Source organism: Dendrobates tinctorius, unplaced genomic scaffold (assembly GCF_039654945.1).
Source record: "Dendrobates tinctorius isolate UK_male_01 unplaced genomic scaffold, ASM3965494v1 ptg000171l, whole genome shotgun sequence".
Lineage (NCBI taxonomy): Eukaryota > Metazoa > Chordata > Amphibia > Anura > Dendrobatidae > Dendrobates > Dendrobates tinctorius.
In genome coordinates, this window is record NW_027361838.1 from 13,649,279 (window position 1) to 13,676,739 (window position 27,461).

Consider the following 27,461-nt stretch of genomic DNA (forward strand, 5'->3'; position numbering starts at 1 on the left):
ACCTTCCTATATAAGCTCACCAGGTGCACCAGCTAACTGTTGGTGATATTATTCCTCTTTGGAGACCAACCAAGCTGGAGTCAGGAGCAGGCTGTGTTGCAGTGGAGCTCCAGCTATTTCCTTGTTCTGGTGCCTAACTCTGCTGTTCGGTGCTTAGCAGCAGATAAAGCTAAGTTTTGTTTTTCAGTTGATATAACCCCGTGTTGTCTGTTTTTCCTTTGGTTTTTGGTGCAATTCACAGTTTTCCCTGTCTCACCTCCTGGGGAGGGGGTTGGGGGTTTAGCTCAGAGCTAAACAGGAGATAGGGACAGGTCGGGGACTTGGGCCTCACTACCATCAAGTGTACCCCCAAGTTAAGGAAAGTCAGGGCACCCCCTTAGCTTGAGGGGCAGTTCAGGGGCCCAGGTTCCTCGTCTCCTGTTTTTCCACTACTGCCCCGTGACATGTGTGCAAACTTGGTCAAGAACTATAGGAAACGTCAGAACTCTGTAACTGCAAAAAAAGGTTTCTGTACCAAATATTAAGTTTCTGTTTTCCTATTGTATAAAATACTTATTTCATGCAATAAAGTGCAAATTAATTGTGTAAGAATCATACAATGTGATTTTTTTGATTTTTTTTAGATTTTGACTCTCACAGTTGAAGCGTACCTACGATAAAAATTACAGAACTCTCCATTCTTGACAGGTGGAAAAACTTGCAAAATCTGCAGGGTATCAAATACTTATTTTCCCCACTGTATATATCTTGGAGAACCTCTTTCAAAATTTTAATGTCATGGTAGGCCCCAATCCTTACACATACGTTTTCATTTAATTATTTTATCAAATCAATAGGAGGCAGATGTGCAGAAAATGGAGCAGCTTTGCAATTGAGAATTTTTGACTGGAGGCGGCCGCCACAGAGAGCAGCTGATCAGTGGGTGTTCCAGGTGACGAACCCCGACAGATCAGATTAATAATAAAGAAGTGGACATCCTCCTTAGTGTTTGCACAATAGGGATAGCTTTGATAATCTATTATTGTATAATGGATTTACATTTTGGAATTTTGGCAGAATAATGTGTAATTGTAATGTGAATTTGATGTTGATCACAGCAAGTCCTTGTAAGAAATGCAAAAGATAAACATCTTGCCGATTGCAAATGAATATTTTTTGCTTCAGGCTGTGTGCCCACGTAGCGATTTTTAAGCGTTTTTGCCGCGATATTCGGCGCGAAAACGCTGCAAAAACGTTTAAAAATCGTGTACAGAACGCCCCCCATGCATCCCTATGGCATTCCGCACATGCTGTGCTAATGCTGCGCTTTTTTCTGCGGCGGAATCGCATCGCGGAAAAAATCGCAGCATGCTCATTCTTTTGTGCGGAATCGCAAAGAATTGCCGCGATTCCGCACCCATAGGAATGCATGAGAATCGCTTACTTCCCGCATGTGGCTATGCCCACCATGCGCGAAGTTAAGCGTCTCATGTGCGGTTGGTACCCACGAGGAGACTGTCCTCCAGGCCCTGGGTACCATACCCCTGTAAAAAAAAGAATAAAAAATAAAAAATCGGGGTAAATTTACCTTCCGGCGTCCCGCGCTGCATTCCCGGCCTAAGCGTTCCCAGTAATGCCTTGCGGCAAGGCCCTGTAATGACGTAGTCTCACGTGACTCTAGCGGTCTCGCGAGATCGCTATAGCAACGCGAGACTACGTCATCACAGGTCTTGCAAGGCATTACTGGGAACGCTGAGGCCTGGGAATGCAGCGCGGGACGCCGGAAGGTAAATATACCCCGATTTTTTTATTTTTTTTTTAGCATTTTAACATTCTATCTTTTACTATTGAAGCCGCATAGGCGGCCTCAATAGTAAAAACCTGGTCACACTTGTCAAACACTATGTTTGACGAGTGTGACCAACCTGTCAATCACTTTCCAAGCGATGCTTCAAATCGCTTGGAAAGTGCTTGAATATCGCACGCGAAAATCGCGGCAAAATCGTGATCATAATCGCAGTAAAATCGCGCTGAAAAAACCGTGCGATTTCTGGGAAGGAGTCCGGTTTTTAGTGAGCGTTTTAAAACGCTACGTGGGCACATAGCCTCAATTGGATTTGGAAATCACTTGCAGAGATATATTCACTTTATGAAAGATATTTAAGAAATGGCAGAGAAAGTATAGGTTCTTTTAGTCACCCAATAAGTACATGTAATATGTAGTGTACTGAATCATCCTAGGTAAGCTTTACTTACCTGTAAGCTTTACTTACCTTTACTTACCTTACCAGAAAAGTTAGGCAGCATTTATTTTAGAGGACCATTTTATCAAGTGTGACACAGACCTGTGTTCTTTGGCCCCGATTCATCATTGCTTTTGCGCCTGTTTTTTGCCTACTTTTATGTTATGCTTTGTTTTGTTTGCACACAATTCATTCTATTTCAGCCTTTTTTTAAGTTATTGAATACAGGTGCTTCTTACTAAATTAGAATATCATCAAAAAGTTAATTTATTTCAGTTCTACAACACAAAAAGCGAAACTCATACATTATATAGAGTCATTACCAACAGAGTGATTTATTTCAATTGTTTAATTATGTTAATGTTGATGATTATAGCTTACAGACAATGAAAACCCAAAAGTCATTATCTCAGTAAATTAGAATACTTTATTACACCAGCTTGAAAAATTATTTTAAAATCCGAAATGTTGGCCTACTGAAATGTATGTTCAGTAAATGCACTCAATACTTGGTTGGGGCTCCTTTTTGCATCAATTACTGCATCAATGTGGCGTGGCATGGAGGAGATCAGCCTATGGCACTGCTGAGGTGTTATGGAAGCCCAGGTCTGCATTGTTGGGTCTGGTGTCTCTTATCTTCTTCTTGACAATACCCCATAGATTCTCTATAGGGTTAAAGTCAGGCAAGTTTGCTGACCAAACAAGCACAGTGATACTCTTGTTTTTAAATCAGGTATTGGTACTTTTGGCAGTGTGGACAGGTGCCAAGTCGTTCTGGAGAATTAAATTTCCATCTCCAAAAAGCTTGTAGGCAGAGGGAAGCATGAAGTGCTCTAAAATTTTCTGGTAGACGGCTGCGCTGACGTTGGTCTTGTTAAAACACAGTGAACCTACAACAGCAGATGACATGGCCCCCCAAACCATCACTGATTGTGGAAATTTTACACTAGACCTCAAGCAGCTTGGATTGTGCGCCTCCATCTTCCTCCAGACTCTGGGTCCTTGATTTTCAAATTAAATGCGAAATTTACTTTCATCTGAAAACAACACCTTGGACCACTGAGCAACAATCCAGTTCTTTTTCTCCTTGGCCCAGGTAAGACGCTTCTCGCGTTGTCTATTGGTCATGAGTGTCTTGACACAAGGAACGCCACACCTGTAGCCCATGTCCTGGATACATCTGTAGGTGGTGGCTCTTGAAGAAATGACTCCAGCAGCAGTCCACTCCATGTGAATCTCCCCCAAATTTTAAAATGGCCTTTTCTTAACAATCCTTTCAAGGCTGCGGTTATCCTGGTTGCTTGTGCACCTTTTTCTACCACACTTTTTCCTTCCACTCAACTTTCCTTTAATATGCTTGGATACAGCACTCTGTGAACAGCCAGCTTTTTTAGGAATGCCCTTTTGTGGCTTACCCTCCCTGTGGAGTGTGTCAATGACTGCCTTCTGAACATCTGTCAAGTCCGCAGTCTTCCCAATGATAGTGAAGCCTACTGAAACAGACTAAGGGACCTTTTTTAAGCACTTAGGAAGCCTTTGCAGGTGTTTTTTGTTAATTATTCTAATTTACTGAGATAATGACTTTTGGGTTTCCATTGGCTGTAAGCCATAATCATCAACATTAGCAGAAATAAACACGTGAAATAGATCACTCTGTTGGTAATGAGTGACTCTATATAATATGAGTTTCACTTTTTGTATTGAAGAACTGAAATAATTTTTGATGATATTCTAATTTAGTGAGAAGCATTTGTATGTGCTTACTTGTTTGCGTTTTCTTTTTTTTTGCTGCAGTTGAAATTTATCAATTTCAGATGATTTACCCTGATTCATCAATTACAACTTTTTCAAAAGGCGCTGATCCGCTACTGTTCCTCCTTGGTGTAGTTTTTTTCCTGTATTTCAAGAGTTGCATCTTTTTGTGACATTTTGAAAAAAATAGGATGTTTTGGTGAAAAAGTCACAAAAATCATTAGTAATAACAAAGAAGTCCTTTGAAAACTTTGCACCATATTCATGAACCAAGTGAGTCATTTTGATGAATTTGGCAAAATAACACCAAAAAAGTGACTTTAAAAAAATGCAAATGTTGAATTGTGGCCTTTGTAGTTATCATTTTCGTTTATCTTGAAGCGAGATTGATATTGTAGAATCCATTTAAAGACTATCACAAAAGGAAGAGCTTTAATACCATATGTGCTCCTGCTCCCCTTACCATATCCTTAAATTGAGGTCTTGCCTTTCCTGCTTGGCATCCAAATCAGTCAGATTTAGAACTCTCAGCCAATCGGAGGCACCGAAAGGACTCCCAAGATGTTATCTTTCACTTGTCCTTAGTACCTATAGGAATTAGGTGTTCAGCAAATGTAAAGCAAAAAATAAATACTACTAATCTCTTATTTTCCTTGGCGATCCAGTGGTAATGCACTGACCACTGATGTCGGTAAAGTATGACGTGTGACCACGTTGGTCACTGATGGCAAATAATCCAGGAGAACCACTGAGGCTTCTGTACTGATGAACAAGGAATGAAGTAGTGTTTTTATTTCTCAAGGAGCTTGCACATTACTTCTACCTAACAGTACACTGTACACAAGGCCAATTTAGAGAATAAATGGTAACAATGTGCCATTGTGGGCTCTGCTTGGTGTGCAAGCATCATTTCCATATGTTGTATTAAAAAAGGGATATTTCCATGCACACTATAGAGAATCTGTCTATGAGAGATGTACTAAAATAAGGACATTAGTATGAAATTAGTAAAAACGTAGTTGCAATAAGTACAGTCATACCAAAGTGATGGAAGGAAAGCATTTTCTGGTTGGCGTCAGTGTAGTCCTATGACCCTTCTCAGCCAATCTGTGGCTCCTTATTGGATCAAGTGATACTAATTGTATTACTTATATCGAAGTTGTGTAGTATACATATATGTCAATTGATTGTTTGTCACACCATGTTTTGTACTTTAGTGGAGTTTTCAGAGGATGAAATTACACTAATAATATCCTATCAAGAATCATATTAATATGTTTGACAAACACAAAACAAAAGACCCGCCAGCTGATTTTAGACAGCTATTGTAAGTCCTCAGAATGGAAGAAAAAGGCCCTGCTTTGCTCATAGTGCAATGATGAGAAACGCAGGTCTCCAGCCCGTTAAAACTCCTCTAATTTTATTTAGACTGCTTTAAAATTTCAGATCCATTAAAATGTGGCATCAAGACATAAACCAACACATTTTGGGCATTGCTTTGTCTGAAACGCGTTGGATTACGTCTTGATGCCACATTTTAACGTAACTGGAAATTTAAAGCTGTCTAAATAAAAATAGAGAAATTTTATTCTCAACCCAGTTATAGTCCTTCGTTTATCTTAGTGTGAACACAACCAAAGTGGTTTTGTTAGCCAGATACTGGGTGGACGTGGAGGACTTTAGCACTGAATATGTGTGTAAATGAGTTACTGAATAATGTAGTCTTCAGATTGAATTTGATCCATTTGTAATGTGTCCTTTATGTCGTCCTGTTTTGTGTGAAGTTTATATTCTTCATGGACACATGTTGTCTCATGTTACATTCTTCAGGTAGAGTACTTTTGGTGGCTAATTTATGTTATCACAATTTTATTAAAAAACATCCACAACCATTACAATGAATGCATTAATAATTTTATTCCATGTCATCTTTTTTTGTTTTTCTCTTTTTTTTTTGTTTTCATTTTCTTTATTTTTTACATTATGGGAAACATTAATTTATTTACAATTTTTCAGTCCACGCACCAAACTTGGAAGGTGACTCGAGGAAAGTACTAGTCCATAAAAGCATACAAATGCTCTTTCACACCTATCAAAATGCTTTCAATTTTGTAAAACTGATTGGAATAAGCAAAACACTTAAAATCACAACTGGGAATGCAGGTCTGACACTTGTCACATTCCAGGTATGGTTTTATTTTATGCAATCAAATACAAAAGAAAAAAGAAAAAATTAAAAAATAGAAAGAATTGATGCACAATTTTAAATATAATTCAGAGGTGCACATTCAAACATTGACAATACAGGTAAAATAAAGTGAAATATAAATAAATCATTTTTTTTCCATTTAAATATTAAAAATTTCATTTTTATTCATCAACATTCATTACAAAAAAGGTCCAGAGTTATGGCAACATCTGCAAAAAATATAATACTTAATTTCTAAACAACTCTTAGAACTCAATACAGCTCATATAATCATTTGTATGTATATATCTTACTATATTTGCCTATAATGTAATGTGAGAATATTTGTAATGAGAATATTTCAGACTCTTTGGTGGGATACTGGGTATGAGTTATATCTTTATGCAAACATATTGGGCTTATTGGCATTGATTCAGGGTGCTGTTTTTGTGTTTCACAATTGCATATGAAAATTTTATTAAGAAAGACAATGCTTAAAAATGTAGATTGGGATGCAGATCTTAGTAATATAGCATATACTTTTTTGTCCCTTTACAAATGCAAAACATTTTAGTTTGTATACAGTATGTAGAAATAAGGAATAGATAGGTCACAAGTAAATCTATATACAGTGGGGAAAAAAAGTATTTAGTCAGTCAGCAAGAGTGCAAGTTCCACCACTTAAAAAGATGAGAGGCGTCTGTAATTTACATCATAGGCAGACCTCAACTATGGGAGACAAACTGAGAAAAAAAAATCCAGAAAATCACATTGTCTGTTTTTTTTCATTTTATTTGCATATTATGGTGGAAAATAAGTATTTGGTCAGAAACAAAATTTCATCTCAATACTTTGTGATATATCCTTTGTTGGCAATGACAGAGGTCAAACGTTTTCTGTAAGTCTTCACAAGGTTGCCACACACTGTTGTTGGTATGTTGGCCCATTCCTCCATGCAGATCTCCTCTAGAGCAGTGATGTTTTTGGCTTTTCGCTTGGCAACACGGACTTTCAACGCCCTCCAAAGGTTTTCTATAGGGTTGAGATCTGGAGACTGGCTAGGCCACTCCAGGACCTTGAAATGCTTCTTACGAAGCCACTCCTTCGTTGCCCTGGCGGTGTGCTTTGGATCATTGTCATGTTGAAAGACCCAGCCACGTTTCATCTTCAATGCCCTTGCTGATGGAAGGAGGTTTGCACTCAAAATCTCACGATACATGGCCCCATTCATTCTTTCATGTACCCGGATCAGTCGTCCTGGCCCCTTTGCAGAGAAACAGCCCCAAAGCATGATGTTTCCACCACCATGCTTTACAGTAGGTATGGTGTTTGATGGATGCAACTCAGTATTCTTTTTCCTCCAAACACGACAAGTTGTGTTTCTACCAAACAGTTCCAGTTTGGTTTCATCAGACCATAGGACATTCTCCCAAAACTCCTCTGGATCATCCAAATGCTCTCTAGCAAACTTCAGACGGGCCCGGACATGTACAGGCTTAAGCAGTGGGACACATCTGGCACTGCAGGATCTGAGTCCATGGTGGCGTAGTATGTTACTTATGGTAGACCTTGTTACATTGGTCCCAGCTCTCTGCAGTTCATTCACTAGGTCCCCCCGCGTGGTTCTGGGATTTTTGCTCACCGTTCTTGTGATCATTCTGACCCCACGGGGTGGGATTTTGCGTGGAGCACCAGATCGAGGGAGATTATCAGTGGTCTTGTATGTCTTCCATTTTCTAATTATTGCTCCCACAGTTGATTTCTTCACTCCAAGCTGGTTGGCTATTGCAGATTCAGTCTTCCCAGCCTGGTGCAGGGCTACAATTTTGTTTCTGGTGTCCTTTGACAGCTCTTTGGTCTTCACCATAGTGGAGTTTGGAGTCAGACTGTTTGAGGGTGTGCACAGGTGTCTTTTTATACTGATAACAAGTTTAAACAGGTGCCATTACTACAGGTAATGAGTGGAGGAAAGAGGAGAATCTTAAAGAAGAAGTTACAGGTCTGTGAGAGCCAGAAATCTTGATTGCTTGTTTCTGACCAAATACTTATTTTCCACCATAATATGCAAATAAAATGAAAAAAAAAACAGACAATGTGATTTTCTGGATTTTTTTTTCTCAGTTTGTCTCCCATAGTTGAGGTCTACCTATGATGAAAATTACAGACGCCTCTCATCTTTTTAAGTGGTGGAACTTGCACTATTGCAGACTGACTAAATACTTTTTTTCCCCACTGTACATACAGTTGTAGCCAAAAGTATTGACACCCCTGCAATTCTGTCAGATAATACTCAGTTTCTTCCTGAAAATGATTGGAAACACAAATTCTTTGGTATTATTATCTTCATTTAATTTGTCTTAAATGAAAAAACACAAAAGAGAATGAAGCAAAAAGCAAAACATTGATCATTTCACACAAAACTCCAAAAATGGGCCAGACAAAAGTATTGGCACCCTCAGCCTAATACTTGGTTGCACAACCTTTAGCCAAAATAACTGCGACCAACTGCTTCCGGTAACCATCAATGAGTTTCTTACAATGCTGTGCTGGAATTTTAGACCATTCTTCTTTGGCAAACTGCTCCAGGTCCCTGATATTTGAAGGGTGCCTTCTCCAAACTGCCATTTTTAGATCTCTCCACAGGTGTTCTATGGGATTCAGGTCTGGACTCATTGCTGACCACCTTAGAAGTCTCCACTGCTTTCTCTCAAACCATTTTCTAGTGCTTTTTGAAGTGTGTTTTGGGTCATTGTCCTGCTGGAAGACCCATGACCTCTGAGGGAGACCCATCTTTCTCACACTGGGCCCTACATTATGCTGCAAAATTTGTTGGTAGTCTTCAGACTTCATAATGCCATGCACACGGTCAAGCAGTCCAGTGCCAGAGGCAGCAAAACAACCCCAAAACATCAGGGAACCTCCGCCATGTTTGACTGTAGGGACCGTGTTCTTTTCTTTGAATGCCTCTTTTTTTCTCCTGTAAACTCTATGTTGATGCCTTTGCCCAAAAAGCTCTACTTTTGTCTCATCTGACAAGAGAACATTCTTCCAAAACGTTTTAGGCTTTTTCAGGTAAGTTTTGGCAAACTCCAGCCTGGCTTTTTTATGTCTTGGGGTAAGAAGTGGGGTCTTCCTGGGTCTCCTACCATACAGTCCCTTTTCATTCAGACGCCGATGGATAGTACGGGTTGACACTGTTGTACCCTTAGACTGCAGGGCAGCTTGAACTTGTTTGGATGTTAGTCGAGGTTCTTTATCCAACATCCGCACAATCTTGCGTTGAAATCTCTTGTCAATTTTTCTTTTCCGTCCACATCTAGGGAGGTTAGTCACAGTGCCATGGGCTTTAAACTTCTTGATGACACTGCGTATGGTAGACACAGGAACATTCAGGTCTTTGGAGATGGACTTGTAGCCTTGAGATTGCTCATGCTTCCTCACAATTTGGTTTCTCAAGTCCTCAGACAGTTCTTTGGTCTTCTTTCTTTTCTCCATGCTCAATGTGTTACACACAAGGACACAGGACAGAGGTTGAGTCAACTTTAATCCATGTCAACTGGCTGCAAGTGTGATTTAGTTATTGCCAACACCTGTTAGGTGCCACAGGTAAGTTACAGGTGCTGTTAATTACACAAATTAGAGAAGCATCACATGATTTTTCAAACAGTGCCAATACTTTTGTCCACCCTCTTTTTATGTTTGGTGTGGAATTATATCCAATTTGGCTTTAGGACAATTCTTTTTGTGTTTTTTCATTTAAGACAAATTAAATGAAGATAATAATACCAAAGGATTTGTGTTTGCAATCATTTTCAGGAAGAAACGGAGTATTATCTGACAGAATTGCACGGGTGTCAATACTTTTGGTCACAACTGTATGACATCTGGATTATAGAGATGAGCATGTAGATTCAGGCTGCCTTGAACCGGTGTTCAATTTAGCCCACCAAGGCAGCCATTTTTCACTTTGGATCTCAGCCTCCAGGAACAGTAGAGGTGCCCAGGATCTCAGGCTTAGGATGCCCAGATCCTGGGCACAGAAGAGAAGTCTGGCTGCCATGGAGGACTGGATTTGACATCAGACAAGAGCAGTAGAATTTCTCATCTCTAGTAGATTACTTAATGAGTTCAAAAATGATAAATCTATTGCTTTGTACTTTGTGTACTGAAAAGCAACAGCTAAGAAAAACGATATAGAAGGCCATTAAAATTAGTTAATTGCATTGGATCCTATTGTGAAAATACAGAAAAAAAATTCTCAAATTTGGCAGAATATAACTCTGGCCCATGGAGTTGTAATATGACCATATAAACATATGACCATGAACAAGCATTAAATAAATGTTGATTAGATTAAAGCTTTTTCAGCTATTTTTTGCCATAGACAGTAACACTCTAGTCTGCAGACTAGAAAAAATTACTATTTCAGTCCCATGGACTGAATGGAGCACTACAAACTTAGCCTATGAAGTAGAGTGGAGCTGTTTATGGGGGAAAAAAAGTTTCACACTTTTTTAGGTCTCACAACTTCTTTAGGAGAGGTTTATCTAGCAAAGATATTTATTGACCACCCACAGGTGATAAATTCCTGACCACTGGAGCCCCCACTACTAAGAAACCCACCGATCACGAGAACAGGGGGTCACTATCCTCCATTATGTTCAGTGTCTAGGGATTTGATGGAGATAGCTAAGTGCTGAATTCAGCAATTTCCATAGACGTATTCTGTCCTTGTTTGTCCACCTACTCCAGTAAATTCTGATTATATTGAGGAGGAACAAGGGCCTTAGTGGTGGGATCTGCCACAATTAGGTGTTTATTATGTATCCTCTACTATAGCTGAATGCACTGTGTTCATGATGGGCTTTCTTAACCAAGAATTTGTAATATCTAACCTCTAATCTCAGTTCACATTTCCTGTTTAGTTATGTGAAGATTTCCCTATTAATCAGAAAGCCAATGAACACAGAGCAACAGGATGTAAACATCTATGGATATCCATTTTTCCGACAAACCTTTTCCAAATGTCCATAAGAATTCAGGATTTCCAAAAATAAAAAACGCTACTCTAATGCGACCTACTCTATCAGTAGACCTGTAATCCACATTACAGTCGCTTCCTACAATTAAATACTTCCAAAATAATTTAGTTTCTCTTTCAACAAGATTTTTTTCCAAAATTTGAACTTCCTGCCGATTAGAAGAAGTTATTAAGACCTACATGCAAGGAATCCCCTGGACATCTGACAGAGGTAGCTGGACAGTAAATTTGCTTATAGTGAGCAAAACTGGACCAATAGGACTATTTTTATTAAATTGGGAACTTCACTGTTTACATTTTTGGAAATCCTTGGGCATGGGCACATATGCAATCTTATGGAAAGCAGAGAGAGGAAACATTGGCGCTGCAAGACAACCCATTTTGTGAAGAACAAGAACCACATTAGGATAGTAGCCTCAAACAAATGAAATTTAGCATTTGTAACATCTCACATTCTGAAACCAATGCACACAATCTGTGAGAATCCAACAAATGACAGCAACTGAACTGGAATGAAACACAACATACAATGTCTCATTAATCAAAACAGAAAAATTGGCTTTGATGCTCATCACAACCAATCGCAAGGTAGCTTTCATATCTGAATGCGATGGGTAACAAAACCAGGTACTCTGTCAGTTTTGATAAATGAAGGCCAAATACTGACATCACTAATCCAATCTACATGTTCAAAATAAAAGTCCAACTAAAGGGTTGCGTCTAACCATGGGTGATCCCACCACTTAGACCAAAACAGATGACAAAAACCAGGCTCCCATATCACTAGTCTTAATGGAGAAACAGCTGAGCTTCCACACTACCGCTCCATTTAAAGTTTGTGGGGCTGACAGAAATAGCCAAGGCCAGCGCTCGGGTGTTTCAGTCTCAAGCACCACCAAACATACTAAAGGGTGGCAAGGATTCTTGTATTCCGGATCGGTGGGGGTCCCAATGGTCAAACACCATAGGCCTTTGAACACCCTTTTATTGTGACCTATCTATACATCTGAGTATTTGGGGGAATCATTTACCAAATGACACAAAACAATGTTAGAATTTCCATATGCAAGTGAAAGCTGCAGTAAGAATCTCCAGACATGGGAAACTGCTGGTGGTGGTGTCACCATAACATTTCTTATCCACTTCTACATAGTATCTCCCACTTTCATAGGCACTGTTCCTTAAATACATAATATCTAAATGTTTTACTATATTGTGCATCATTATAATGACTAGATTTTAGGTGATATACACAGTAGCCTTCTGTAGTTACAGCGCAATGTAAAAGCTTTTCTTCTAGAAGACTCCGTAGTTTAGTGGCATATATCCGAAGTTTATATCTATTGTATAAGACCTAATGAGATTGTACGTAAACTGATTCATGTCATGGTCTATTCTTATCCCATGGATCATTCATATTAAAGGTATGTCACATATCTAGGTTGAAAAGTGCATCCACTCCTCTGAGACCATGTTCCCGAGTGCAAAAATGCTGTTTTTTTTAGCATTTTTTTTTTAGCTTTTCTCCATTGGGTTTTATTGTGTTTTATGCAGGCCTTCTGCACGAATATGCAAAATAGCAATCTTCTCTGGTTATTGCAGTTTTGCAGTATTTTTTGTGCATTTTTACCATGTGTGATACATTTTTCGTGCACATCTGAAGCAGCATTTTGCTTCATGCTTCAGTTTTTTTTTTGTAATTCACAAACACTGGGATCTCGCTCTTAAAAACACAAATGATTTTTTGATAAGCTTTTTCAGGCTGCTGTAGATGCAGCAAAAAACGCACGCTTCAACACCGAGATTTCATGACATCGCAGAAACGGATTTTTGGCAGAAAAAACTTGGAGCGAAAGAATGCAGCATTTACGCTATGCGGGAACTTGGCCTTAGAATTGTATGATACATTACACATCATTTTTCTGCTGTTGCACAGCTGATATAAATGGGACCATCATCATGGATAATTACTATGTGCTCAAATTCTAGTACAATGCTATATCTGTATGCAAACTTTGATAATGAAAATCACAGCGTGGATATTTCTCCTGAGCTCCTGTTCTCCAAACATATTAAGGTAAAGTGCATCATTATATATATATATAGATATATATATTTTTTAAAACATTATCTCTCACTGGACTACTGTAGACATTTAGCAAATTATGTACAAAAATAGAAAAACAAAAACTGTTCAAAAAAATCTTCAAAAGTTTAATAAAACAATAATGTAGTGTTTTATTTTTTAGATGTTATATTTGATAAACTAAACTCAAATGGAATATGATGGGTTAATATATGCTAATGCAAGCAATGGCTGTATGCAGTATAGTATTTTGGATGTAGAGTACGGTTATGTTCACACATTCAGGATTTTTGCCACCAGCATCCATCATGTATTTTTCACCGAAAACACACCAGAAAGAGGCTGACTCTTGGATTCCTGCCCTGAATCTGCTAATGGATCAGCGCGATGATCAGCCCCATTGTCACAACATCTCCATGCACAATATTGAGCATGCTGCAGATTTTACAATAAGTGCAATAATTATACTGCCCAGATTGTTCTACTGCATGTGAATGGGATATTAAAGGGATTTTCTCACCAGGTTTTTAGCACCTAATCTGATAACAGCACAATGTGTAGACAGAGACTCTAATTCCAGCGATATGTCACTTACTGGGCTGCTTGCTGTAGTTTTGATAAGTCACTGTATTATCAGCAGAAGATCATCGCTAGAGGACTGGTAAAACCTTCTGCCATGGGGTCCTCCATATTGATGAGCTGTGTATAACCCACCTCCACCACAGATTGGAAACTTTCTGCCTATGCACAGTTACACAGAAAGCAGCCAATCAGTGGGGTGGGCTGGGTTGTGAAGAATATGGGAGAGATAATTTAATGTCAATCATTTGTATCCTATCTTCCATGGGATTATAAAACCCCCTTTAGCCTGCAGCTGTATGAGAACACCTAGCTTGGCAGGGGGGGTCAAGCCTCAAGAGGCTGTGAGTTACAGACATCACACCTTGAGCCAGCTAAGTTCAGAACAAAAGGTTTGCTTGCCGTGTGGGTACCATGCAGTCTAGCTTCTTAAGGCCCCGTCACACACACCAATATCGCCAGAGAGATCGCTGATTTTGTGACGCCACAGCGATCTCGCCAGCGACATCGCTGTGTGTGACACGGATCAGCGACCGCCCCCCCTGCCGGGTATCGCTGATCGCGCTCCATCGTCCTGGGCTGTTTTTTGATTGTTGGTCTACCGCTGGCCAGCGCGCATCGCTGCGTGTGGCAGCGAGAGACCAGCGATCAGCGACGCTGGATGCTTGTTTCCAATGTAAACAGCGGGTATCTAAGAGCCGCGCGGCTCTTAGTTACCCGCTGTTTACCTTGGAAACCAGCTTGCTCACTGGTCCTGATCGCTGGAGGGGCAGTCTATGTGACAGCTCACCAGCGATAAGCCTAACGATGTCCCAGCAATCCCATCCATCTCGGATCGTTGGTGGGATCGCTGGGACATCGTTATGTGTAAAAGGGCCATTAGTTCTGACGGCTATGATTTCATAAGGAGAATATGGACTTATTGTGCTGATCACACACCAGTTACATTTTTGAGATCTCTGGACTGGACCTAACGTCTTCCATGGTCTCAATCCATTCTAGCACCATAGCGTGGGAAGATAAGTAGAATGGCTAGTAGGAAACAGATAGCAAAGATAGGTTTAGTATCAACACATAGCAGGGGTCCGGCCGAATCTGATGGTGTCAAAACTGCCTCTCTAGGACCGTCCATTAAGGAGTTATGGCCCATCTTAAGTTTTGGCGTTTTTAGCTGCTAGAGGCAAGTGGAGTGGATTTAGATTCAGCCTAGAGGGCAGGAGGGGAGTGACCTATAGGGGATAAAGGCTAGTGTAAAGCCCCCGTCTCACATAGCGAGATCGCTGAAGCGTCAACGCTTGTGGCGCAACAGCGACCTCGCCAGCGATCTTGCTACATGCGATACGCAGCAGCATCAGGCCCCCCTGCTGGATATCGTGGATCATGCTTGAATGTCCTGGGCCATTTTTTCATTGCTGTGTCCCGCTGGCCAGCGCGCATCGCTGTGTTTGACCCGATGAGCGACCTCGTTGACGACGCAGAACTCAGGGACGCAGGCTGGAATCGTTCAGAAAAGCTGCTGTGTGACAAGGTACCAACGACCGCCGAGGATCAATGGATCGTTGCTGCATCGCTGAAGAGATCTGCCTGTTTGACAGCTTACTAGCGACCATTTAGTGACGCACCAGCAATCCATACCAGGTCGTATCGTTGTCGGGATCGCTCGTCCATCGCTAAGTGAAACGGGACCCTAAGGCTATGTGGGCTCTCTCTGTTATGCATGCTGTCCACTTCAAAAGAGGGATCAAGTCAAGTAGCATGCTGTGAAGGACCTAGGAACCAGCTGGCAGCCCATGCCCAGCCCATGCCCCCTGCGGCTCAGCGTTCAAATGGTCGAACATCAATTAACATGATCCATCTGCTTATATATTTTATCCTATCATTATCTCTATGTGCATATCTGACCATTGTATGTGCATAACCATTGTGTATATAGTGTATTGTCTGGTGTGCCCTTGAGGCAATTAAATATATAATTTAACCTTGGGCTGCTCTTTTATCTCGATCCACAAATCCACACGTCTGTATTCTCGGCTTAACCTTCCATGCTACCGGGGCTGGTTTCTTGCCTGATATAATCCTGTTAACGGACCAGACTTATATCTGTGAGGAATTGGTGGCAATCCTACCGAGCTAACCAGGTGCTGTTTCACTCATGCTAGTGAAAGTGGCCTCTCAGCCTGTCAGGGTTCCGAGTGAGTGTGGTGCTATGTCAGTGACTGTGTGGTGGGCCACATCCTCTCACTCCCCGTGTCTCCCTGGGCCCATGTGGGCAGTGGGTGTCTGTGTAAAACAGTGCCAAGTTGACCTTACTTGTCTCCAGGGGGTGCGTAAGGTCACATTTGGGAAAGTGGGGAGACCGCATGACGTGATCTATCTGGCGTAACAGTGATGTTAGATGGGGCGACGAGGTTTTGGGTTGCTCACAAGTGGTGCCAGTGGTGGAGGTCTGCGTGATCTCTCTGGTGCCATCCTTCAAAGGGGTTATACAGAGCTCAGCATTCAGAGAACTGCTAGATCTGTAGCAGATGAAAACAATGATTTCATCAAGACTTTAGCAAGGAGCTCAGTAAGTGACAAACTGCTATAATCAGGGTCTCTGCTCCTAGATCATGCTCCTATGGTATAGCTCAAACCTGGTAACAAATTCCCTTCCGGCATTTAATTGCTTTGGATGCAGAATGTTAATAGATTTGATGATTGAATTTGTATCAAAATCCTCATCGAATTTCTGAAAATGTGAACATTGCCAGTAAGTACATATATTACAGAGAGAGCGCTTTCTAAAATCAATCTTGCATGTACTCAGCAAAATTGCGGCTTTCTAGCTGTTTCTGGCCTTTTCTATACATATTTTCTTCCATAGGAATAACTGTACTTGTCTTGTCTTCTAGATACTGCAGCTACTCAGTATTTCCAAAGCAATTTGTTTCCCATAGCATCCTACATAAATCTCTCAGGGGTCTTCCGGTGAGGAGACCTTCTTCCCCTCTCCTACTATTATAAAGGGATGCGCTAACTCAGATTGTCTTGCACATATAAATTGCACAGTGTGTTGAAGCCTTTCCTTTACTCCTGTCTCTGCTTAAACACAAAATATCTCATTACAGTCACTGTGCTCTCTAGTAACACGTGTGATGGTGGACCGATCCAAACTAGCTCACTTGAAAAGTATGCTTTCAGCAAGGCAAGAAGAGATCTGGCACGGCACAGTTATGGGTATTCCTGCCTTGTTTCTAGAAGACAAGATCTAATCTTTCAAAAAAAAGGAGAACGATATGGATAAGTTGACTTTTAGTTGGATAAATTTACTTTTAGAGACATCCGATCTCACATACAGAGAGGAGAAGACAAGTGGAAAACTACTTTAAAGAGATTCTGTCATCAAGTGTTTGTTGTTCCATCTGACAGCAGCATAAAGTAGCTGCCAAAACCCTGATTCCATCGCTGTGTTCCCTACTTGACTTCTTGCTTTAGTTTTGATAAAACACTGTCTTGTCTCTTGCAGCTTTACAAGTCTTCTCAGTGATGAACTTCTGACATGTGGTCCTCCATGTTCGTGAGCTCTAGATATCCCTGTCTCCATCACTGATTGGCAGCTTTCTGCCTATGCACAGGGTATACAGTAAAGCCGTCAATCAATGATGCGAGTGAGGTTATATAAAACTAATCACCGAGAAGATTAGCAGAAAAAAAAGGGATATTATCAAAAGGACAGCAAGAAGCTGAGTAAGTGACACAGCATTGGAATCAGGGTCTGTTTCCATATTTATGCTTCTCTCAGATTGAGACCCATGAACCTGGCAGAAGATTCACTTAACGGAGCAAAACGGTTTCTGGACCTTCAACGCAACCAACGCTCGTACCTATATCCTAAAAATGAGCACAAAATTTGGTCTTTTAATTTTCAATCTGTCTTTTCACATTATTGCCTTTATTCCAATATGATTTATTGGAATTTGAACATCCCATCCCATTTTATTACAAGCCTGAATACATATATATTTTTCATCGTGAACAAATCTGTCAGTGCACTCTTGTAGTAGCATAAGCATGCTTCATAGTGCGTCATGCAGGCAAGTGTGAAAGTCATCAGGTGCGAACAGATATATTACCTGCCCGCCTGTCCCTTGGAAGTACAACTCTTCTCCTCTGTCACCTGTTGCCTTTGGGGAGGGGTGCGTCTGTGGCCTACAATAAAGTGCTCCATCTGCTCTACATAGAAAAGAAGTTGGGAATTCGAGCCCATGCTTTTCACATTTAGAATAGGAAGACATCAGAGTCCACAGTACTGTATACCCTACAATTTTCTATTGCTGTACACTAGATTACAGACTACTGTAGCTCTAGACAAAAGGGAAATAAAACAGGGCACAATGAGGATTTCTATACAAAGGAGTTAGTCTTCCTTTATTTTATGTCTGTAAAATAAAAGAAGGTATGATAAAATGAGTGAGAGGGGAGATGCAGGATCACAGCCTCAGAGAACTGACTGCTTACAGCACGACCTGAAAGAAGGACCTCATGACAGCTAGGTGGCAATGAATGAAGTAAAAGAGAGTATAGAAAGAGAAGAAAAATACAAAATAACATATACACATGATTGTGTTTCCAAACCAAACTAGAGGATATATTATATATGTAACTTTGTGTCATAAATATATATAGATATATAATATTCCCCCAGTGTTGCTTGTGATGGCTTCATAGCCTGGTTTGAGCCTCTGGGATGTAGATCTCAATGCTATCCGCACTCTCGGTAGCTGAATTCTGCCGGACAGACGCAGCGCGCTTTGCAGACATCAGCCGCTTCCGGGCCTCATGCCGCTGTCTGTCTGTGCTTTCCAGAGATCTGTCCCGGACCAGTGGGGCCTGACCTTTCGATGGCTTCTTTGGCACGGGAGGAGGGACCCTTCTCTCCTGATTAAAGCAGAAGGTTTATTGCATTATACAAATTCTCCATACAAGCTAGGAAAGCTTTTCTCTGTGTCCTTATTCTGTTTGAGATTAATAAATAGATTGAAACATATGGGTACAATTACCACTTAGAAAGGTTTTTCCTGGCTAAGTGTAATTTTGCAACAGTAGCTCTACGTGATTGCAAATTGCCAAATTCTGACAGTGTGCAACTTGCACACAGTCAGGATTCCCCTCTGTTGTCAGCTCAAATGGTCATCACATAACCACAAGTATGCGATCGGCGGTCACATGAAGACTAGCAGTTATTTCTGCTTCTCTCAATGTTTCGTTCATAGAAGTAGATGAGAAACCAGTCGGCACATGACTGCAAGTATGCAAATTACAGCCCTGTGATCACATGATGATAGAGGGAAATCCTGTCAGTGTGCATATAGCGCAGTCAGCACTTTGCCAATGTGTAGTCACATAGAGCGACTGTATAACCCGCTAAGCAATATATCCTTCCTATATGGAAATAAAACTCCAGCAGATATTTAAGGGAAATATTATACCATGCTTATTAATATGAACAGGCAATCATGTTAGGATGGATTTTATCATGGCATTGTGCAGCAGTCGTGTGTCACGTAATTGAAAAAAAGGCAGCAAATTCACCTGCAATTTGCCGCAGTTGCACAGCAAGTCCCAGTGAAGTACGATAACATTAGCTCAGTGTTGAGTGGATCTCGAAGCAAGTCAAAAAAACCCTTCTCATGTACATGAATGAACATCTCCTGGCAATTACAGTGGACTTGCGTCAAGTACAGGCAACAGCACAGGCCAGGGCTTGCTGTGAAACCATGGCAAATCACTAGTGATTTTGCCACAAGGTTCTCAGACACACAAAACTCTACCACAGTCTTCATGAAAAAAAAACATAACAGTCCAATACATGTTCATCTCAATCTGTAAAGATTGTACATAAAACAAGAAATTGTTAGACGATGCCCATAAACCGCATGGTATTCTGTGCATAAACCATCACTGATTTCTTAGGATTAGTTATAGTTCTTGGAATTACATATTTACATAAAAAAGGGAAAAGTAGCCAGCGTTTAGAGGAGTTGTACATTACTTTGTTAAATAATAGGCCCATGGTGGTGCTAACAAAAAGAGACCCCATAGTCATCTAACTGAACCCCTGATTGTCCTCACTGGTCTTGTTCCATCCAAGCCAGAAGAAGAGCCAGGCTTCCAGCTCAGGTGGAACATGACTGCTGCGGCCAATCAGTGGTTGATGAGTTGCTTGGTGTTCCTTGGTCGTAGACTGGGGAGCACTGTAGGACACCGGCAGCGGTACAGAGGAGCGGTAGGGGCTCAGTAGTTATGTTGGGTTTTTACTGTTAGCGCCACCATGGGCCCATTTGTAAGCAATGTTAAAGTAGTCTACAGCCCCTGTATCGATTGTACTATACAGTATCAGGGCCCCATTTCTAATAGAAAGAGGAACAACAGGAAACAACATTAATTGTAAAAACACCACAAGGCTTTATTTGTACACAATAATTGGAGGTAACTGATCACAGGAATACTTCATTTGGTCACACACTTTAGCATTGCCGTCAATCACCAGATGTAGACGTGATACTGCAGTCACAATACAGATGTCAATATTCACTATACAGGAACTACATCTTCAATGGATGTAATTTCTTTCACTTGTGTAACTATACAGAGCATCGCTGATTATTTGAGAATAGTCAGTACAAAACTGTAAAAAAAAATATCACGCAGATTGTATGGATCTGTTCCTTCTGAAGTCGATAAACACTTATGGTTAGATATTAGCGGAGTACACACAGTACGGCATGTCCAGTATTATATCCAGTATTATACCCTCACATGTAACCAGATTGTCATTAGATCGGCCACTAGAAGTTACTCTCGATGGTTAATACAATATTGTACGGTCTCGATAGGAGATTGTAAGTAAAAGTCCTTTGTTCTAGGTGTTACTAGTGAAGGTCAGGTATTCACAAGACATCTATCAGATGGTGGCAACCAGGTTCGGACTGGCCTATAGGGTAACGGGAATCCCCCGGTGGGCCCCTTTGCAGATCTGGGCCCTCAACCCCACTATTTGGGCAGTACTTGGCATAATTTAATTGATTCACTCTGCACAGAAAAAAATAGCATCTCATCATTCATTAACCCAACTACCCAGTTTATTATTATACAGAGATATAGGTACATTTGTGAATGAGGGTAGTGTTATATTTGTATGCAGGTGAAAAGTGGGCCCCCCAAAGTCAATGTTACTGGTGGGCCCTTAGCACCCCAGTCCGACACTGGTGGCGACAGTGTTTTCTTGAATTGCCAGGTAATTTCCAGTTGATTTCTGTCAGTGTATTCTAAGTATCAGGAATTCTTCTAGTATGTAGTAATATAAGTCACTCACTAATGAAACAAATGTATTACATGATCTTGAAGGGAAAGAATATTTTAGAAATAGCTGGGTAAACGATTGTTCACAGCTTTGTAAATTATCACCTATCCGCAGCATTGGTAATAACTTGCTGATTGCTGGGAGTTGTGACTGCTGGAACCCCACTCTTCCTAAGAGCTTTGTCTATGAGATTACTGGACCATTTCAGAACTCCAGTCTCGGAATCAGTGGGGGGTCTCAGCAGTCAGCCCCTCCGCCACCTCCAAGTTATCAGCTGTCACATGGACTCCGACTATGGAGTAGTGGATCAATGGGTTCTGACTCCAAGTTAGAGCCTCTTTTTGTGAAAATGTACTGGTGACTATCTATTTTCTGTTCCTGAGTAAAGACCCCATATAATAGAACCCCGTCTCAAAGAAAATGGTTACTTTGGTGAGAATATACTCTGGCCTCCTACTCCTACTCCTTTTTTGTTGAAAACAGCTTTCATTAGTTATAAGGAATGCTGGCTTTCTATAATGCTATACTAAAGTTTGGAAAGAATTGTGCAGGACCCATCGCTACAAATATTTCATGGCCTGTAAGTAAATACAGATGTATGGTTTTCCTGATTTCTATTAAATACAAAGCAGCTATGGCTTCGCCACAGTCAAATGAGGTTAATGAAATGACATCACTGCGCCGGGTGCACCGAGGAGACAGTAAAAGCTGTTTGGCTGCTATTAGAATCTATTCTATATGCAGATTGTTGGCTCACACGAGCTATAACTAACTCAGTTTAATGCAATAATATAATAAAAGTACAAAACTAAGGCCGCGTGCCAGTATGTATATGCACTGATGAGTGCGCTATTGAAACACACTGAAACTAGCCCAGCTTCCAAAATGCATGTGTAATCTATGCAACGCGTTTATTAACCCACTGTACATAAGTAAGCTGGATACCACGTAACAACTAGATGTGCTGCAATAGACTGCAGTCGTTCTTGTGATGTCAGTATTGTATCTGAGCCCTTACTGTTGTCTGTCTGTTTATGGACTGTTTATGGGATGCAGTCAGTCATTATATAGGGGGATTGTCTGATACTGACATCACATTGGGCATGGAGGGATGCAACTGTGAGCAAAATGGCACTGTTCCGGTGGTTTTACGTTTAACTGCTTTGCGGAAGTAAACGATCTCCGATTGTTAAGTACCCACCGATTGGTGGCCGCGCTTAACAGTGCACATGGGCTGCCAATGAAAAGTGCATTTCACCTAATGAAAGAGCATTATGCCGCAGGATTATCATGCCTAGGAACACTTGTTCATAATCATTGTAACTGAGACAACGGTAAAATGCTGAGCAAGTGAGAACGATTTATTATAATACAAGTTTCAATAAGTAACATCAAAAGTTTTATCCTTTTAATATATTGCAGTCATCATATTATATAGCATTGCATACTTACAATTGCTCATTTTGCCTTTCTACCCAGTTCATTCTTCTCTTTTCAATTAAGTCTATGACATCACTTGATTAAATACTGACTAGGTGAATCCTACTAAGTTCTATGAAGAAACAGGAAGTCTAGTTTCCTTGTATGAGTCATCATTAGAGCTACAATTTTACATCACTGCAAAGTCCTTGGCAGGGGGAGGAGCGAAGTAGCGGGGTCAAGAGTTGAAGAGGGGTTGGAGCTGGGCTGTCAGAGACTTTGAAGTGATGTAGATTTGGAATCCTAATGATGACTCATGGAGGGAAAATAGACCTGTTTCTACACAGAGGTTAGAAGGATTCAGCTTGTCTGTTTTTAATCATGTAATGTCATAGGCCTAATGGAACATGGTTTTTAATCATGTGATGTCATAGGCCTAATGGAAAAGATAAAAATTTAATTGGGTAGAAGGGCAAAATGAGCAATTGTAAGTACACAGTGCTATATAATATGATGACTGCAATATATTAAAAGGATAAAAACTTTGATGGGAGGAGAGCTTCTTTAATCTATTAATAACAGTGTATTAGAAAACTATTGTTTTGCAATGCCCAAATGCAGAAATCAAGCATAGTAACTTGGAAAATCACAAGTAAAGGCCTTTTCACAGAGTGTTCTCTATCACTGGCCTGTGTAAACATGCCATGGATCAGCCGACAATGGAGCAGAACACTCATTATAGAGGACCTGTCACATGATGTAAATATATCATTTTTGTACCTGGTATAAATAACGCTATTCTACTGAATCTGACACTTTTTTCTTTTGTTCCTGCACCTCTTCATTTATGAGATATGTTCCTCTCTTCCATATATAACTATAGTCTTGTTAGGCAAGGGGTTGTGGTCCACAAGAAGACTTCCACAGAGAGGCTTTGGGTATCATGCCCACTTGCTTACTAGCCTAGATTTATTTACAAAGAAGAAGGACTACATCTCAGAAATGGACAGACACAGAAACAAGAGAAAACTACTACGGATTCAGGAGAACAATAGCATTTACATGAAATGAAAATATTATGCATTTACGGCAAGTGACAGATGACTTTTAATATGGGTCTATAAATTGTTATCAGCTGTACATCGCCCTGGCTAACCATGGAATGGGCTGTTAACAACATGCATGTCATGTGGGTAGAAAATAATCCTATTAAAGGATCATTCTACAGTTTGTATCGGACAGTGTAAAGGAGCCTTTAAACAAGCAACGTTTGACCTGTTATATTGTTCATCGGTGCTCATTGGACCAATATTTACCTGTGTAAATGTAAATGCACCTTTAAGGGAATCTGTCAGCAGGTTTTTGTGATGTAATCTGAAGACACCATGAGGTAGGGGTTAAAACAGATTTCAGTGATGCCTCTCTTATCAAGCTCTAAGGTTTTGTTTGCTTGAAATGGTTGTTTTAGCACCAGACGCTTATCATTGCTCAGACACAATGCTGTGCCTCTCGGTCTGACACGCCCCCTCCTGTGATAGGCCACTCACTGTCTATGGTCATTGTATATACAGAGCCTGCTGTGGGCGGGGTTAGCTTCCTCAGCTCTGCCGTATTACTAACTCTAAAAACTCTGATTGTCATAGAACAGCTGCACCCAGTAATCTAAGTGATACACGTTGGATTCAACTTCTATTTGCCTACATCAGGCTGCTCTCGGATGAGGTAGCAAAAACCTGCTGACACATTCCCTTTAAGTGATTGTTCACATTGTGACTCCACATGACCACATGATTGCATTTATTTTTTGGTTTAAAAATTCTCTGTGGCTTTCAAGTCCTAGAATAGATGAGTACAAAAGGGGCAAACCACCTTTTTTATAAATGTATCAATGGAGGTCAATTATCCAAGAATGAATGAAATGTACTGCATGAAATTAGTAATGGGGATTGTTCACTAGATCACATCAGCAAAGCAGTTCACCAGGTACCTGAGTGTCACAGCGTGAGCACAAAATGTGCTTGAAAGTGTCCAAACAAGGTCATGCTAGTTCAACTGTACGGTTACAAGTGGATAGAAGGCAGTGACACAAAAGTATAACTTTCAGCCCGGGGCTGTTTATAGAAATCATAGCTCGATTTAAAAAGCTGACAACTGGAAAAATCCCTGCTCAAAACACAAAGAACTAGATGCCACTGGGCGTCACGTTGTTAATATCCAACTTTCTCACACTCATCAGGCGTAAATTAGAATAGATCGCTAACCCCCATAAAATTCATAAATGTTTTGACATTTTTTAATGACAACAAATGAAAGGAAATGAAAAGGGTTAGCTTGTATTGAAGCACAATCTAAAAATACAGGTGAGGTAAGGACTTTTCCAGGAGCGCAATGATTGGCTGCAGTGGTCACATAGGTAAACAATGTGTGACAGCGGCAGTCAGAAAGCACTAGAGCAGTGACGCTGGTTGGACAAACGATCCACTATTTATGCAATGGCTCTATTGGTACTTTATGCCATTTACTCAGACTAATTTTATCTGATTTTAGAAAACTCATCAAAGTTGGGCTTGACTATGTGCTGAAAATTAGCAATTAAAAAGATATAGAACATAAATTTATTTCATAACTTTATTTTTAACAACAGTAAATAGCAGTTATTAATATTTGAATAGATTCCTTTTTTTTCTTTTCACTGGTCACAGTTACAGTTTTCGCTAGGTACAGATGATTAGCTCAGTCAACCTTGAACATGAGGTCTCATGCACACTGCTATACAGCTTCATACCTGCTGTGATTTGTATGGAGCCAAAATACAGCACCCAGAGAAGTCTTTGGGGTCCTAATATATGTATCTATACTTCTGATTTAATATGGGGGATAATAAACTGTTGTATGAATCTGGCAGAAGCATGGCATCTCTCGCAGTGGTGGAGAGATATTACAAGTTAGAAGAACTGCTTCTGGTGGTGCCATCCTACAGCTGCACATGTTTGGCGCTCAGTGACGCTCTATTTTAATAACACACATTATGGGCCTAATTTATTACAACTGGCATATCTTAATGATGGGCATGCAGGAGCAGCATGCTCATAATTCATTAAGAAGCACATGTCACTTAATGAAATTGGCGCATCTTATCAGTGACATGCGTCTCTGCAGAATTGTTACCCAAGTCATGGGCTGCAGGGGTAACTTTTCTGGTGTAAACTATGCCGCAAATTGATGAATTTATTGGGTGGTCTTCACCACATCTGGTCCTGTGCCAGCTCCGCCCCCATGATAGAAGATGGCATGAACATGTGAAAATTCACAAAATGATGATGTTTAAGGGTTTTTTATGCTAGTATTCTGGCAAAACACCTTCCTGAATTGTTTCCTATGACTTTAACACCTGAAGCCTCCATGATGGTTTCACTAAGCTGTGAAGGCCTAGGCTTAGACCGCTCAGGGTTCATGTTTAGTGCTCATAAAAGGTATCCTAAAATGAGGCTGTATAATGGTGATGTGAAACTGACCTAAGTGTGTAAGGCTGTGTTCACACCATGTTTTAGTGCTTGTTAAGCATATATGCTGGAAAGAATCTCTTGACATGTATGGTGACCTACCCTTAGACTTCTAGCCGAACATATGCAAAAACATTGTGTTTTAGGTATACAACTGCCATATTCAATATGCTGCAACCACAGTGTGAACAGAGCCTACTTTTTAATATACATACACAAAAGGTTTCAAGATGGCAAAAACAACTGCATTTTCTCCAAACCTTTTTCCATTAAATATCTTTGATTGAAGATTACTTTTACATAGGTGATGTTTTCCTGAATTATGTTTTCTGATTTCCAAAAATGTCTTCTGCAAACTATTCTAATTAATAGGTAAAGGCTTCTAAGAATATCCCTTGGATATTGAAGAACAATACTAGAACACATGAGCATCTGCTTCATGTTATTTCATGATCACTGATGGCTTCTAGACCCCACATTTGTAAACAGGCACTTATGGATATACAAAATGTTGGATTTATGAGGTCCCTTCTCCTAATGGGTCACGGTTCCTGTCTAGTAGTCAGTTAAAGTAAATGAGTGTGCTTGATCTTTTAGGTGGAAAGTTCTGAAATAAGTATGCCAGAGTAGATGTTATGGACGGTGGCAGCATAAACAGATCAGGACTATAAAAAATGAATGAATAGCTCTACAGGAAGCAGTTCATGACAAATACAAGGTTTAGGACAAACAATGAACTGATACATTTATATAGAATGAATGCAAACACATACGTTAAAAATAATGGAACATAAAAGGAAATAAGGAATACATGGATACAAAGTATACAAGTGTTTAAGTAAGGGGCAACTGGTATTTTGTACACATTTATGGTGATTTTTGAATTTTTACTATATTTTTCACCCATAATTGTACACATTACCGTTATTTAGCAAATCAGAATTTCAAATTCTCAAAACTTTTAAATTATTTTTTAGGTGTCCATCCTTAAAAAAAGGCAATGTGAAATGCAGGCATATTGGTTGTAATTTTTCTATTAGCTTTTTAGAAACTGATGATAAACTCTCCTTGTGTGAGACTGGCTGCAGACACAAAATAGAGATCATGAGCTACTGAACCAGCCTTGATGTTGGTTTAACTGTGAATTCACCATAAGGCAGATAGGGTTTGGTGTGGATGTAAAACCATGAATACAGCTAATCAATAGGCTCAGCCTACAGTATGGTAGATGGCACAAAACCGCTGAGCCCAGTGATCGGCTGCAGCAGTCACATGGAGACATGACGTCACCACTGCATCTCGTCAACCAAGACTAGGGACAGCATTGTG

The 27,461-nt window shown here is 40.3% G+C and overlaps 1 protein-coding gene across 4 annotated transcripts in view; it reads right to left on the reverse strand.

Annotated features, from left to right (window-relative positions):
• DLGAP1 (DLG associated protein 1) overlaps nt 1-27,461 on the reverse strand; it is a 966,059-nt gene that overhangs the window by 94,710 nt on the left and 843,888 nt on the right. For 3 of the 4 annotated variants that reach the window (XM_073550896.1, XM_073550899.1, XM_073550897.1), the window contains one exon: nt 12,847-18,785. The exons of the other annotated variant lie outside the window; for it this stretch is intronic. In XM_073550896.1, the coding sequence (XP_073406997.1) occupies nt 18,570-18,785 (216 nt within the window). In that variant the 3' untranslated portion in view covers nt 12,847-18,569. Of the gene's footprint in view, nt 1-12,846; nt 18,786-27,461 lie in introns of those variants that run through there. 4 annotated transcript variants of the gene reach the window in all.